This window comes from Neofelis nebulosa, chromosome 10, assembly GCF_028018385.1.
Source record: "Neofelis nebulosa isolate mNeoNeb1 chromosome 10, mNeoNeb1.pri, whole genome shotgun sequence".
NCBI lineage: Eukaryota > Metazoa > Chordata > Mammalia > Carnivora > Felidae > Neofelis > Neofelis nebulosa.
Window position 1 is genome coordinate 110,976,075 of NC_080791.1, and position 15,920 is coordinate 110,991,994.

A 15,920-nucleotide genomic window follows, 5' to 3' on the forward strand; every position below is an offset into this window, starting at 1 on the left:
GAAGAGAAGGACCTTAGGTAAAACTGAGGAAATCTGAATAAAGTATGGATGTTGTGTGTCAACACTGACGTATTCATTGTGACAAATGTGTTAATGTTGTAAGATACTAATAACGGGACACTGGGTTTGGGTTGTGTGGGGACGGTCTGTGTTACCTTGGCAGTTTTTCTGTAAATGTGAAACAGTTCTAAAAGAAATTGACACAGCATTTAGACAGAAACCCAGTGACAACACGGAAGACTGGAACAGCAGTAGCAGCCCGCGTGACCCAGGTGACACTTGCAGAGCCTTCCCCCAGCCACGTCAGGGCGCACAGTCTTTCCAAGTGCACACGGAACTTTTATCAGGATAGACCAGATGCTCAGCACAAAACCGTAACAAAAAATGATCTAATTATACATAGTATTTATTCCAACCATAATGGGTTTAAGATTGCTGGAACATCCCCAAATATTTGGAAATGAAGCAAGACCCTTCCCTTCCCTTCCCTTCCTTCCCTTCCCTTCCCTTCCCTTCCTCCCTTCCCTTCCTCCCTTCCCTCCCTTCCCCTTCCTCCCTTCCTCCCTTCCCTCCTTCCTCCCTTCCCCTTCCCCTTCCCCTTCCTTCCTCCCTTCCTTCCCTTCCTTCCCTTCCTTCCTTCCCTTCCTTCCCTTCCTTCCTTCCCTTCCCTCCTTCCCTTCCCTTCCCTTCCCTTCCCTTCCCTTCCTTTCCTTTCCTTTCCTTTCCTTTCCTTTCCTTTCCTTTCCTTCCTTTCCTTTCCTTTCCTTTCCTTTCCTTTCCTTTCCTCCTTCCCTTCCTTCCCTTCCCTCCCTTCCCTCCCTTCCCTTCCCTTCCCCTCTCCTTCCCTTTCCCCTCCCCTTCCCCTTCCTTCCTTCCCTCCTTCCTTCCCTCCTTCCTTCCCTCCTTCCTTCCCTCCTTCCTTCCCTCCTTCCTTCCCTCCCTTCCCTCCCTTCCCTCCCTTCCTTCCCTTCCTTCCCTTCCTTCCCTTCCTTCCCTTCCTTCCCTTCCTTCCTCCTTCCTTTCCTTTCCTTTCCTTCCTTCCCTTCCCTTCCCTTCCCTTCCCTTTCCTTTCCTTTCCTTTCCTTTCCTTTCCTTTCCTTTCCTTTCCTTTCCTTTCCTCCTTCCCTTCCTTCCCTTCCTTCCCTTCCTTCCCTTCCCTTCCCTTCCCCTCCCCTTCCCTTTCCCCTCCCCTTCCCCTTCCTTCCTTCCCTCCTTCCTTCCCTCCTTCCTTCCCTCCTTCCTTCCCTCCTTCCTTCCCCTCCTTCCTTCCCTTCCTTCCCTCCCTTCCCTCCCTTCCCTCCCTTCCTTCCCTTCCCTCCCTTCCTTCCCTTCCTTCCCTTCCTTCCTTCCTTCCCTTCCTTCCTTCCTTCCTTCCCTTCCTTCCCTTCCTTCCCTTCCTTCCCTTCCTTCCTTCCTTCCCTTTCCTTTCCTTTCCTTTCCTTTCCTTTCCTTTCCTTTCCTTTCCTTCCTTCCTTCCTTCCTTCCCCTCCCTCCCTCCCTCCCTCCCTCCCTCCCTCCCCCCCTCCCTCCCTCCCCCTTTTTTCTTGAGAGAGCATTTGCATGTGCACTAGCCAGGGAAGGGCAGAGAAGGAGGGAGGGAGAGAGAATCTCAGGCAGACTCTACACTCCATGCAGAGCCCAACATGGGGCTTGATCCCACAACCCCAGGATCATGACCTGAGCCGAAGTCAAGAGTCGGACGCTCAGTCGACTGAGCCACCCAGGCACCCCTTAAATGTTTACATCAAGAAAGACAAAAAAAAAGACAAAGTTTTGTGCCAATGATCTACTACCTTAAGAAACTAGTAAAAGAAGGGGGCCCCTGGGTGGCTCAGTCGGTTGAGCATCCAACTCCTGATTTCGGCTCAGGTCGTGATCCCAGGGTCATGGGATCGGGCCCCACGTTGGACTCTGTGCCGAATGTGAAGAGCGACAGGAACTCTTACTGGTGGGAACACAAAATGGTGCAGCCACTGCAGAAGACAGGCGAAACTAAATATAATCCAGCAATTACGGTATTTACCCAAAGGACTTGAAAACTGATGTTCACACACAGACCTGCACACGGATGTTTATGGCAGCTTTATCCACACTTGTCAAAACTTGGAAGCAACCAAGATGTCCTTCAGTAGACGAGCGGATAAACGGCGGTATAACCAAACAGACATTACCCAGTGCCAAAAAGAATGAGCTGTCAAGCCTCGAAAAGACATGAAAGAACCTTAAATGTTCCTAAGTGAAGGGAGCCAAGGCAAAGTCTACATACTTATGATTCCAGCTGTATGACATTCGGGAAAAGGCAGAGCTGTGGAGACAACAGATCAGGGGTTGGCGGTGGGGAGACGGACGGGTGGGTAGAGCGCGGGGGACTCTCGGGGCAGTGAAAACGGTGTGATGCCATCATGATGGATATGCGTCATTATGTATTTACGTAAACCCCCGGAATGCACAACACCAAGAATGAACTGTGATGGTAAACTCTGGACCTGCGGTGATTATGTTGTGTCAGTGTAGGTTCGTTGATCGAAATGGATATACCACTCTGGGGGTAGGGATGCTGATAATGGGGGAGGCTTCACATAAGGGGGTAGAGGGCACATGGGCTGTCCCTGTACTTTCCCCTCCACTTTGCTGTGAACTTAAAACTGTAAGAATAAAGTCTTAATAAAAAATCAAACGGGGATACTAACAGATAAAAGAAGAAAAACCATGTAGTCATCTCAATAAATTCCTTTATGATAAAAACCTCTCAATAAATTAGTAATAGAAAGGACCTCGGAAACTGATAAGGCCCCCTTAAAACAAAATCTGTAGCTGATACCATTCTTAATGGTCAGAGACTGAAATGATAAGCCCCTGAAATCAAGGAACGTGGCAACGGTATTCATTACCAGTCGTATTCAGCCTCCTGAGTCCCAGCCAGTGTAGTAAGGCAGGAAAGAAAGAAATGGCATCCAGCTTGGAAGGGAAGGTATACACTGAATCAGTGTGCAGATGTCAGGATTGTCTTCACAGAGAATACGAAAGAATACAAGAAAAAACAGAAACAACAAACAAACCCCGAAACTACCCCTCCTAGGACTAACAAATAAATTTAGTATAATTGCAAGACATCATCAGGTCAGTATTCAAAAATTAGTTGGATTTCTTTCTCATACCAACAGACAACTGGAATTTGGAATTTTTATGAAATAGTTACATAGAAAAAAGAAAGTACTTAAATGTATATCTGTTTATAAAGTGTGTGTCCGATTTAATGCTGTGGAAAACCATTCCATATTGATGAAATCAAAGACAATCTAAATGGAAAGAGATACTGTCTTCATGGATTAGAAAACTCAGTATTGTTGAGATGTCAGCTCTCCCCAACCTGATCTGATCTGGAGTGTCCATGTAGTTCCAATCAAAATCCAAGCAGGAGTGTTTGTAGAAATGAACAAGTGACCTCAGAGTTGTGAGTTGGAGCCCCGTGTTGGGCTCCACGCTGGGTGTAGAGCCTACTTAGAAAATAAAAAGACAGGCCACACACTGTCAAAGAATGTTTACAAATCGTGTGTCTGAGCAAGAACTGTATCCAGCTGTATAAAGAGTATTCAAGACTTCAGTAATAAAAACAGTCCAGTTTCTTAAGATCAAAAGATTTGAGCAGACAATGAATAAAATATATTTGTGTAGCAAATAAATATAAAAATGCCCATCATTTGTCATGACTGAAATTCAAGTTAACACCACGTTGAAATACCATTACGTACCTTTTGAACAAATTGTATTTGTTTCCTGTGTCTGCTGTAACACACTGTTGTAACAAAGCCACAAACAGGCTTAAAACAGCAGACACCACTGTGTCCCAGTGAATGCCGGAAGCCCAAGTTCAGGGTGTCAGCAGTGCCGCACTGCATCCAGGGACACTAGCCGAGACTCCTCCTTAGCCTCTTCCACCTTCCAGTGGCTGTTGGCATCTTTGGGCTTGTGGTTACCTGCCTCCTTCAGCTTCACATCCCCTTCTCTGTGTGCCATTGTGTCTCTTTAAAAAAATGTTTGTTTAAACATTCGTTTATTTTTTTTGAGAGACAGAGACAGGATGTGAGCAGGGGAGGGGCGGAGAGAGAGGGAGACAGATCTCGAAGCAGGCTCCAGGCTCCGAGCTGTCAGCCCAGGGTCTAACGCGGGGCCCGAACTCATAAGCCGCGAGATCATGACCTGAGCCGAAGTCGGATGCTCAACTGACCGAGCCACCCAGGTGCCCCATTGTGTCCTTTATAAGGACACCCGGAATGTCATTTAGGGGCTCTCCGGATAATCTAATCTCCTCTCAGGATCCTTAATTGATTACATTCAAATAAGGTAACATTCACAGGCCCTGGGGAATAGGGTGTAGACCTATCTTTTGGGAGGCCACCTTTCAGCCTCCTACACAGATGAGCCAGACCACAAAATAGACAGTACTCCATGCTTGCGACAGTGGAGAGCCACCTGGAGGGCTCACAAGTTACTCTTGGGAATGCAAAGTCAGACGACCGGTTTCTGAAAACGTTTGGCAGTTTTTCCAGAGTTAAACAGACATTTGTTGTACCATCCAGCAATGTCTTAGATGTTTACCCAAGTAAAATGAAAACTGTGCGACACAAAATTGTGAGGGTTTGTGTCACCTTTATTCATAATCACACAAGACCGTAAACAACCCAAAGTGTCCTCAGACTGGAAAATGGCTAAATGCCGTTACAGCATCTCTGAGTTAGAAATCGCGTACGTGTGTGGAAGGCTTTCCGATGACAGCGAGGCTGCTCTCCGGGTGCTAGCTGTGTGCCAGGCGGCATCCTCAGTCCTCTGCGCGAGCGTGACCCTCACGGCAGGCCTGGGGGAGACACTGCAGAGGCTCCCAGTGTCCACAGTAGCACCCACAACCGGGGAGTGAAAAACCAGGGCTGGGGCTCGGCAGCTGCGTGGTCAGCCGCCAGTTCGCACTGATGTCCAGCTGACGTCACACTACTGACACGCCGCTTCCAGGTCTGTCTTGTCATTTGAAATTCATGCCCGCGTTTTTAGGCCCTTCCCCTCCTGATGTCCTTGGGGACCCCTTTTCTCATGTGATCACTAACACCGATTGAGATTCGGATGGCTCATTCTACTCGTTGGTTAGCCTCTCCTGTAACGAGTATAGTTTGAGCTTCACGTACACGAGTCACTTAGGCTTTGTAAGTTGGAAACAATGTTGGCTACCTAAGAAAAACTAATGGGACCGACGCAGGCCTAGTGATTAGCAGTATCCCAAAATGGCACACGGTATGGTATCCCCTGTAGTTCAGGGACCTGATCTCCTTTTGTTTCCCAGATTTCCTGGTAGAGACCTGCTATTAGGATTATAGGTATACGGAGCTGGAAGGTGTGGGGGAATGGGAGGAAATCGCATGTGATTTCTCTCCTGACAACTGTAGGCCATTGGATTTCCGATCATGTTGCTGTCCCCGGAGAGGTTTTATTACACCTTCTTCCGATCCTTCCAGAAATGTTGATATGATCATATTTGTATAGCTATTCTGTATCTACCTACATACTGATAGGGAGCACCTTAATTGATTTGTTTTGAAATTATAACAAAATTACCTTGCTTTGTTTCAAGATTTGAAGGCCATATAGAGATCTGCCCACCAGGCATGAGTCATTCAGCTTGTTCGGTCAACAAGAGTGTTCTAGAAGCTATCCGAGGAAGACTTGGATCTTTTCATGAACTCCTGCTTGAGCCACCCAAGGTAGGGCAGCTATCTTCATCACGGCTGGCCGGGTCAGTGACTTGGTTTAAATAGTGCTTAGAAAGCATATGAACCTTGTGGGAAATGGAACCGGCTGTGACCAGCACACAAGCTAGCCCTTCCGATCGTCTGTACTGCTGTTAAGCGAGGTTTTAGTTTTAAGCGAGTTACAGCTTTTATCTATATATATGTAGTGTCTACACTGGTGGATGGGGTAGAATTAAAATGAAGCAGAGTATTTATCTACTTAGGATACTCAGCTTTTTGTGCTTTTTTTCTATAAATTCTGGAGGCTTTTGTGCCAGTCAAACAGTCCTTGTGGCCTGTCATTTTCCCAGCTTTGAGGTTAAGTTCATCTTTTAGGAACTGATCTTTGAGGTTGAGTTGCCTTAATCCGAGTTGGAGTGGCGTATCTGTCTGACGGGTAGATGTGTTATTTAAGGAGTGCTCGGCGCAGCGTGACTCAGCTCGTTTTTCCGCTGGGGGCCTCCGCGTGCTAAGCCAGCAGGGACTTCGCTCAGGCAGCCCGCTGAGAGCACGAGTCGCGCACCCCGAGGCCCGGTAGAGGAGAGCCATCTGTGGGCCTCGAGTGCTGTTCTCCCGCAGCAGAGATTTAGGTGAGGGTAAGAGGCTCTTCCTTTGGGAATCTCTGTGGGAGAGTCCGGTCCGGGAGCTCCCCTGCCCACCCCAGTGCTTCCGCTTTCCTTTTTCCTTCTGCCCTGTGTCATCGCACCCAGTGGCCTAGCCGTCGTGCGTGTGTTGTGGCATCTACCGTACCAGGCCCTGGGAATCTGAAGGCACTACTCTCTCCCTTCTGCATTAGGTGCTTTCTGTGTATTTCGGCGTTTTGTGGAGGGGAACACGACTTTTTACGTCCACGACGCAGGGAGTCTAGTTCAGCTTCCAGACGGTCTCTTCAGACGGCTGACGCCACCACTTAGCAGGCAGGGTCCCTGCCCGTGTCGTGTCTTACGCGTCCGGCCAGCGCTGGGTGCGGGCCAGAGTGCTCGGCGTTCACCCTCGGGGAAAGCCCCTGTGCCCCCGTTTAACCATTCCGGCCAGCAGCGTCCCTCGTGGCACACGTAGGGAAGAAACAGGGTCAGGAAAGAAAAAGAAGGAATTGATCTAGTAGGAGAAGCAGAGAGAATATTCCAGGTGGGAATGGGAGGTGGGGGAAGGAGGACGTATGAGGAAGTTCCCCACCCGCGTCTTCGCTGGCCTGCCTGTCTCCTCTCTGCATGGACAGGAAGGCAGCGTGTCATGTGGACTCCCACACTCTGCTTCTTGGCCCTGGTGCAGAAGCAAGGCGGTCTCCCGTTTGGACTTCTGCTCTGTCCCTGCTAGGAGTCCGGGAGGTCAGTTTGTACGTGGTTTCACTAGAGGATGTGGCGTGAGTTAGACCCTTGAAGGTTTTAACGTGTCGTTACTTAGAGCTACCTCAGCTGGAGGAAGAGGCTGAAGCTTCTAGTTCCCCGCAGCCTTGAGAGGAGCAGGGGGGTGTGAAGGCGCGGCGCGGGACGTGGGGAAAGGGCGGCCTCACTGCCGGCTGAGGATTCGCCACCCTTTCCTGTGGGATTCGTGAAAGTCCCAAGTGTCCTGTGTCTGTCTCTCGTGATTCAAAGTGTAGAGACTCCCTTTTATGGGCAGGTACAGGTTCGAAGTTGATCCTCTTTCAAGGTTGTGACCCAGAGACAGCTTTGAGCTTGCCTCGTTCTCGGATTTTGCGAAGATTGGGGACTGTGTTCCAAAACCACCTGTAACGTGTCTTAGTTTCGAGATTTCCGGCCAGGTTTGGAACACCTCACCTTTTTCCCCCTGAGCGTAGCGGTCTGCGATCTTCCTGCGGCACTTTGGGTTGTCGAAGCAGGGGGATACTCAATTTCTTAAAAAGTGTACGGTCCGGGGAAATGACTTGATTTCCCCCCCCCTCCTGGTCATTTCATCGTATCTTCAAGATGGCAGAAGCGGCTTTGGATTTTCCGTCAGATGGAGGATTCAGGCCCCAGTGTTTGCAGGGGGAGTTTACGTGGCGTGCATATTCGCCCATACCCCTCCACCCTTTTGCTTGTTTACTGAGCTGGATTTAATTGGAAAGCTTTTTCCTCCTCAGAAAAGCGTGATGAAGACTACGTGGGGTGTGCTGGACCCTCCCGTGGGCAACACCCGACTGAATGTGATCAGGTTGATATCCAGCCTCCTGCAGACAAACACCAGCAGTATCAATGGGGACCTTATGGAGCTGAATAGCGTCGGGGTCATATTGGTAAGATTTCCCCCAAAAGGTCATTTACTTTGCCCTTGATGTTCTGTAGACCTACAACTCGCACGAGTGAAAAACCTCACGCATTTACAGTCTGTCGGTGACTTCCTGGTTCTGAGCACAAATGGTCTTTTATGCAGTTTTTGCCTTGAGTTTATCGTCAGTTTTTAAGTTTTCAGTATTTATTATTGCTGCGTGTAAAGAAGTATATTAGAGATTTCATAGATGGTTAAGACCCACTTTCCCTCCGGAATCTCAGTCTGGCACAGGTGGTCGAGCAGTCCTGTCCCTCGGGGGAGCTGTTAGCTCGAAATGACTGCTGGTTACAGCACTGTGTTCCGCTTGTAATTAGCAAAGGGACAAGTGTTTATCTTCTCTCCCCTGACAGATATGTGGTCTTTTCAGTTGAGTCCAGATTCTTCCCTGATACAGCTATACTCTGTGGTTGGTGGAAGGGGAAAGGGAGAGCCCAGGAATCATCTGGACTCCCTTGACCCTCAGGTTCCCCAGTTCCAAGGTTTGTGCTTAGAATCCCCAGGCCCAGCTCTGGTGCCCCTGCCTGCTCTGTCTGTCCTGCCACCCCAGGGCATGGAAGGCACGGGGTTAACACTTAGCGGGTTTCATGAGCCGTCTGGCCTTGCCGTACACAAGGGGAAGTTTGGGCTCTTTGCACACTCTTTGCACTTCCTTCCATTTCTCATGTGATGCTGGGTGTAAACGCCTGTGCGAGAGAGAGGGTCTGTTTTTCACATCTTGCCCAGAGACGGGACACATTCTATGGCTAATAGGTGGTGGAACCAAGATTTGAATTCACATCCAGTTTCAAACCGACGTGGGCTTTATCAGCCACACTGTTACGCCACCTGGTGTCACTAAGATATTTTTAGCTGTGTTTCAGCTTTGGGTTAAATGACGACAGCATAGGAATACAGGGCAGAAACGTGTTGGAGTGAGATAAAACGTTACAGAACTACAGTCTCTTTGGTGAAATAACAACCATTCTGTCTGGGGACAGTTTTTGCCCTACCCTCTGGCTGGTGGATAAATTATAGCCACATAACTTTCTACTCCTGTCCCTGAAGTCGTCAGTTACTAGCCTCTGATCTTACTGATAGTAAGTACCCAACTGCTTTTGAAGGACAGCAAATTTGATGAAACTCCTAAATGGGTCATTAATCGTTACCTGGTTTTGAGTTGAGGTAACCAGACTCGAAGCATGTCCTGAATATATGTATACACGATGCATTTTGTGGTTTGTAGGAATTGTCTTTCCTTTTTGTGATCCTGTCAACTTTTCGAGCAGTCTGGGAAACCCATGTGCTTTCTGGAGGTCCACACGTCACTGCTTCCCAGACCTCTCTTGTTTTACTCCATTCGCTAATAGTTCCATGAGTTTCAAATGCCTGAGTGCTTATTCTTTGTTAAGGTGTGAGCACCCTGAGATTGGAGACCATCTTTTTGTCTGTCCCTGTCTCCTGTATGGCCTCTAGCACTGTGCCCTGCACAAAAGCCATCAGTACAGGTTTGTTGACTCAAAATAAAATTCTTAAACATTTCTTTAAAAATTAGTGGACGCTTACTGAACTTAATGCCTGTGTTAGTTGCCTTGAAAATGTAAAAAGATTTTCTCTTTCAGAAGCTTACTGTTGTTTTCCTGTGTTCATTGTTGTTTTCTACTAGATTCCATGCAATTGCTGGCATGTTGAACGAGCAGGTATCATGCTCTTCAGTCTCCGTGGTGGCATTTCAAGCCCCCGTTAAAGTAAACTTGTTTTCCTTTTAAATAGTCCTGTTGAACTAAGAACATATCATTTCCACTTTATTAAATCACTCTTCGGGAAGTGTGTTAGAGTAGTGGCTTTCAACATTGAGGCAGCCGAGTAAAAGCAAGCGTGGCTTTTTCTTTTTTGTAGGACATGTTCTTCAAATATACATGGAATAACTTTTTACATACACAAGTGGAAATTTGTATTGCACTGATTCTTGCAAGTCCTTTTGAAAATACAGAAAATAACACCATTACCGATCAAGACTCCGCCGGTGACAATTTGTTACTGAAACACGTAAGCTTACTGGTGTCTCTTTTCTGCTGCTCCTGATAAGTGTGAAGTGGATCATTCGAAGGGCAGGGAGGTAATTTCAGAGTCCAGATAGTTAACTCTCTTGTTTTAAAGTCTGCAGAAAGCGTTTGACCAGTTGTTTGGCTTACCAGTTTTAAATTTTTTAAGTGTGCTTACTTGTTTTGAGAGAGTGTGCAAGCAGGGAAGGGGCAGAGAGGATGGGGAGGGAGAGAATCCCAAGCAGGCTCTATGCTGCCAACGCCGAGCCTGACTCGGGGCTCAAACTCTTGAACCGTGAGATCGTGACCTGAGCCAAAATCAGGAGTCGCCGGACTGAGCCACACAGGCACCCCCCGGCTTGCCAGTTTTAATTTGTAGGCTAAATACACGAGTGAAGGTTGGCAGGAGTGGGCTGCGTGCAGTAACGAGCGAAACATTTCTGTGGCCCTGTTTCCTTTTGTTAACTACGAGGTGATTTTACTAAGTCAGTCTTCAGATTTCTTCTTGCTCTGAAGTTCCGTGGTTGTACGGAGTTTTCTAGCTCACGCTGGGTTACTCGCAAACCGGGGACTTGGGAGAAGCTGGCTCAACCAAGTCGAAGGGAAAGGCCATGACCTTGGGCGCAACTGCATCGCGCATCCCGACAGCGATGGCAGCGGGTGCGGAAGCGAGCGTGGCCCGGGCTTCGAAAGCACAGGGATTGCTGCGGATTCTGAGAGATTTTTGCCAGGGTGTAATCTTCCTTATTCTTTTGAATTTATTAGCCAGTTTTCATGGCTCGTGAAACCTGCCTTTGCTTTAGGTCAGCTGCTCAGTGGAGCCGCACCTGCAGTGTCGCTGTTCCCCAGCAGCTACGGTGCTGGAGGCGTGGCTCCCGTCCCGATCCCGATCCCCGTAGCGTTTGTTCTGAGGGCCTTGCGTGAATCTGTTACCACGTTGCAGATGAGTTAGCCGGTAATCCACAGCTTGCTGGGTGATAACATGTCACTGTTCTATTTGAGTAGAGTTCTGTTTCAGTCTAGAACTTTGATGCTTTGACATTATTTACATAAATGTTAACTGGAATATTCCTTTTTATTCAGCTTTTTCAAAAATGTCAGTTAATAGAACGAATACTTGATGCCTGGGAAATGAATGAGAAGAAACAGTAAGTAAGCCGTTTTCTGAGAGGAATTCTGTCTGATTTTTAACTTGAAGAAAACACCCTCCCTTGCCTGAGAGAACAGTGAGAGTAACTACGAGGTACAGACCAGCTTCCAGTTACAAATGGTTCTCTCCAGATTATTTCATTGTAGCCGTTTATTTTTAGATCCCCCCTGTCTTTCTAGCTCTCTTGAGGGGAACCCAGGGGTTAGCTGCCTTTGAAACTTCCGGGACCTTTTTGAATAGCTGTTTTCCTGACAGTAGGAAAGAAAAAGAGTCCTCAAGTCAAGGCCTCCCTGATGATGCTTCAAGTTCAGGTCACCCCGTGTTCTCGCCGCGGAGAAGGGCACTTCCTGACCGAAGAGGGGACGGCGACTGCCCTAGCGATTTGTGTTCAGAAAATCTCCGTTAGCCGACGGGCACGATTACCTGAAGTGGTGGCTGACACGCGTCAGGCGCTTTGCCGCACACCCCGCTTCCTCCCTCGGGCCCTCGGGGCTTTGACGCCATCTCACAGGAGGCCGGTGGCGGGGCGTGCGTGGAAGACGCTCTCGGGGCCACTTCTTGCGTTTGCTTTTAAGTCCGGTGCATTGAGGTATAATTCTTGTAAGGTGGGACTCCATCCTTTCAGGGCGTGCATTTCTAGGAGCTCTGACGAACGCGTGCGGTTGCGGGAGCGCTGCGCTCAAGGCACGGAGCATTTCCGTCGGCCCAGAAGGCCGTCCCGTGCGCCTTCGTGCTTGAGCCCGCCCCGGGAGGTTTCTTGCTCTGTGTCTCTGCTCAGACTCCCCAACCTCCCTTGTTCTCTGCCTCTTCGTCGCCAGTGCAAAGGTGTCTGGTATGCTCTGTGTCCCCTAAGCGCCATCCTTCAGAGGCTTGACTGTTGTAGTCCCCCCCACCTTGGGGGTTCCAGAACGAGCTTTCCTAACGTTTCCTTGCCTCAGGAGCCTTGGAGCAAAACCCTGGCGGGTGGGCATTTGAGCTCCCTCGGGAGCTCGTGGGAGCACCGCACAGGGTCTGACCAGGAAGCTGCCTGTGAAGAACACCGGGGTCTCGGGATCTTATTGTGAAGCCAGAAGAGGCTCTTAACAACTCACTTGAGATCAACTCTGTGTCTTCTGACCCTTAGCTGTTTGCAGACCCTTTAAGATTCTTAGCAGATACCCTCTTTCTCGGAAAAGCCTTCAAGCAAGTATGGATTTTTTAGTGGCCCCTGAAAGATCCTCCCTGTAAGCAAAAATCTAAGTCCTGACCCTTTGTAAACAGGCAGAGAAATCACAGCGATGTGAGAAGTGTATCTACATGGATGGATTTGGTAAAGATGGGTCCTGGTTAGGAAGGGTAGGCCCTAAATGGGGGAGAGCAACGGGGAGTAGTTTCTGTGCCCGTGTTCCAGGTGCCGTGTGGGCCCGAGACCAGCTGAGCGCCCCTCGCCTCGGCCGGATCCTTAAGATCGGCTGCTCTTTTGACCTGAGAAATGCCATTGGTAGACGATTATGTCTGTTAGTAGACGCAGTGGAGACGTGACGTCTCAGAAAACAAAGCAGCAGGATTGTCACCTTAGGTGCTTTCAGCCTTTTTAAAGTCTGTTCACAGAAAGATCCAACGCCAAGTCACAGAAATATTAGGTGTCAGTGAATGTTTGGGCTTTTTTTTTTTTTTTTTTTTTTTTTTTTTTTTTTTTTTTTTTTTTTTTAAGATTATCGAAGGTTAATGATTGGTTTGTATATTGAACGGACCTTGATGAGTGTGGCCACCGTGTGATCCTTGAGCGGACAGCCTCTGCCCCTCCCCACCCTGGCCTGACCTGGTGACCGTCCATCCCCAGCTTCAGGGCCTCCGTTTTTAGAATGATCACTCCAACCCGCTGTGCTTACCAGGCTGTCTCACGACTCCCTCCGGTCGGGAGTCTGAAGATTTGTCCTCTCCCCCTTGTCAGGGCCGAGGGAGGCAGACGGCACGGCTACATGGGACACCTGACAAGGATAGCTAACTGTATCGTGCACAGCACTGACAAGGGCCCCAACAGTGCATTAGTACAGCAGCTTATCAAAGGTAAGTGGCTTTTGGAATTTTAATTACACTTTTGTTGGATTGGAGGAAGGATTTAAGGGTAAATTGGAAACCTTCGTAACGTTTTTAATGGCAGTCTGTGGAGTTCCTTTATATTGCGCAAATTATCCGGAGATCTGAGTGAAGTTGTCTGAAGAGTGTAGTTCCTTGCTCTGTGTCTCTCCTTATTTCTGCAGTCCTTTGAGTGAGTACTGGCAGCCCGGCCAAGGCACCCGCTCTCGCTCTCAGGGAGCCTGCTCACCAAATCCACCAAGTCTGGCGTCCCATCGCCAGCCGCTATGTCACGAGCTGGGATCGCTCTTTTTATTTACTTCTGAAGGCCCCTGTGTATGTAGCCTGTGGATTGAGTTCTTTCAGCTGGGGTATTGCAGCATTCATCCACATGTTTTCCGTCTCTCCTCCTAAGAGGAGGGCTAGTGGACTCTAAAAGATGCTTTCTGTACCAGCATTGAAATTTACCAGGCGAGGTTACTGGCAAGAAGCTGCAGGTGCCTTTTACACTGGCGCCCAGGCCAGGAGTCCGTCCCCTCTACACCGAGGGCCCAGGAGCTCTGTGGACTCTGGGGCTTGGACTGGTCCTGCGACTTAACTCCAGGAGTGTGAAAATCTCCAACCCCTGTAGTTCTGAATTCATCCAAACTCAACTTGCTGAACACTAGAAATTGTTTCCCAGTCTATCCGCTTTGTCTTTTAAGAATGTCTGTGTTCAAGAGGCTGTTCCCTGTCGAACATGCACTGAAAGAGCTGTTCTAGGCCGTGGGATCAGTTGGGGCTTTGCCCCCCCTGTAATTTTGCTCCCTGAGACAGGTCCAAGCGGGGCCGTCCCAGGTTGTGTGCTCACCTGGAGAGGTGGCCATGGGCGTGATTACGTCCTGTGGCTCAGTCTTTGTTTTCCCAGAGCTGCTCACCACGGGGTGTGTGAGGGGCACACACACATCTGTTGGAACCGGAAGTGTCAGAGGACAGCTCTAGTCAGGGTTCCGAGATTATAGCCGTAGTTCCCTTTTCTCGGAAAAAGTATTTGTGTGCCCTTTTCTTTAAAATTCCTCTAGAAGGTGGAGTCTCACTGCTGCGTCTGTGTTGCCATGGTGGCCTATGGGCACAAGCATTTAGGAAACACTGTGTTGGAATAATTTGAGCAGCCGAACCAGGCTCCAGGAGCCATCACCGTATCTGACGGGTGTGCGGGAGCTTGTGCTACAGCATTTCCTAAACTTGAACGACGTGGAAACAGACGATTTTTCCTCCTGCCTTGAAAGACCCACTGTTCTCTCTGAAGTGCACTGGGCACACGCTTTCCAGATTCAGTGTTCGCCATTTTTAAAACTTGTTAAATTCACAGAGCTGCGTAGCACCCTTGGCATCAAGCAGAGACCTTTTGGGGCGGGGGGGGGGGGGGGGGGGGGGCTCCGGTTCCTGAAATTACTGACGTCCAGGCCACAAGGCCTTATAACTCTGTTTCTCCAAGAGGCGGGTGCTCAGATGATGGGGCACATCTGCCTTCGAGGAGCCGAGCGGGTGGTGCACCCCCTGTTTCCTGTTTGTTTTGTGCGTCTGTGTTTGAGGCCCCTGGAGTGACCGTGCCTCTTTCTTTCTCTCCCCGAAGGCCTTCCAGATACAGTCAGGGAGCGATGGGAGGCGTTCTGCGCAAGCTCCTTGGGAGAAACTAACAAGAGGAACACGGTAGATCTAGTAGGTTTTACCGGGTCGCGTTTCTGGGACTCCAGGGCCCTCGGCCTTTGCCCACTTGCTCAGAAAGAGATGAAGGAAAGATCTTTCGTTTGCCTCGGCAATTTGGGGCCAAGGATAAGTTCATGTTTCTTTACCAAGGAAGAGAGGTCAGTGTTCGCCATATTCGTGACAACTTGTGTCGTCAGTTCCCAGTTCCTGCCTGCGGTGACCAGAGGGTACAGAGAGGCCACTGACCCCTACGTCCCCCACCCCACACCCCCATTTCCCTCAGTGCCTCAACAGAACCGCTGCTAGCCCGCCTTCTCTGTCGGGTGTGTTGCCTTCTGCCTCAGATAAGCCAGGGTGGTTAGAAGCCTCAGGAAGCCTTCGGATATTTTCTAATATTACTGAGTTGAGTTTACCCTCTTTTTAGATTATTCCCACTGCGGGGCGGGGGAGAATTTTGTAGATGACTTTGGAACTAACACATTAGAACCATTAGCCAGGGAATAATGGCATTGATAATATTTTTAAAAATTATATTGGACTTTGGAATGTATTCTTTGTTTTTTTAATGCATTGAGATTGAAGGTAAGTATTGCTTTTGGTTTTAAAGATAAGGAAAGCATTTCCTTTTGTAAGCACATGCCAGCTGACAATTGAGGTGGTGGCCTTAACTCTACACAGAAGTAGATGTGTCGGGCATTTAATTCTATGTTTGAAATTCAGCAGCTGCTTCTAATACACACTAACGCCTTGGCTGTTAGGCGGTCAGGTCCCTGACAGCCTTATCAGTTCACAGCAGAGTTTAGAAACAGGAGAGAAACAGAAGTGGCAGCTACAGAGCGGTCACCAGGTCATCCTGTGTTACTCTCCCAAAGGGCTGTTGCCTTCTATTTGGTAGATTGTCTAACAAATTTGGTTATCTTTTTCCAGACTCTTCACAGATTGGTTGGGTAATGG

The 15,920-nt window shown here is 48.9% G+C and overlaps 1 protein-coding gene across 26 annotated transcripts in view; it reads left to right on the forward strand.

Moving 5' to 3' along the window:
• Positions 1-15,920, forward strand: part of PPP6R3 (protein phosphatase 6 regulatory subunit 3) — a 138,830-nt gene that overhangs the window by 92,345 nt on the left and 30,565 nt on the right. For all 26 annotated transcript variants that reach the window (XM_058689907.1, XM_058689908.1, XM_058689909.1 and 23 more), the window contains 6 exons: positions 5,621-5,750; positions 7,861-8,013; positions 9,924-10,073; positions 11,153-11,217; positions 13,153-13,268; positions 14,893-14,978. In XM_058689907.1, coding sequence (XP_058545890.1) covers positions 5,621-5,750; positions 7,861-8,013; positions 9,924-10,073; positions 11,153-11,217; positions 13,153-13,268; positions 14,893-14,978 — 700 coding nt within the window. The remainder of the gene's footprint in view (positions 1-5,620; positions 5,751-7,860; positions 8,014-9,923; positions 10,074-11,152; positions 11,218-13,152; positions 13,269-14,892; positions 14,979-15,920) is intronic.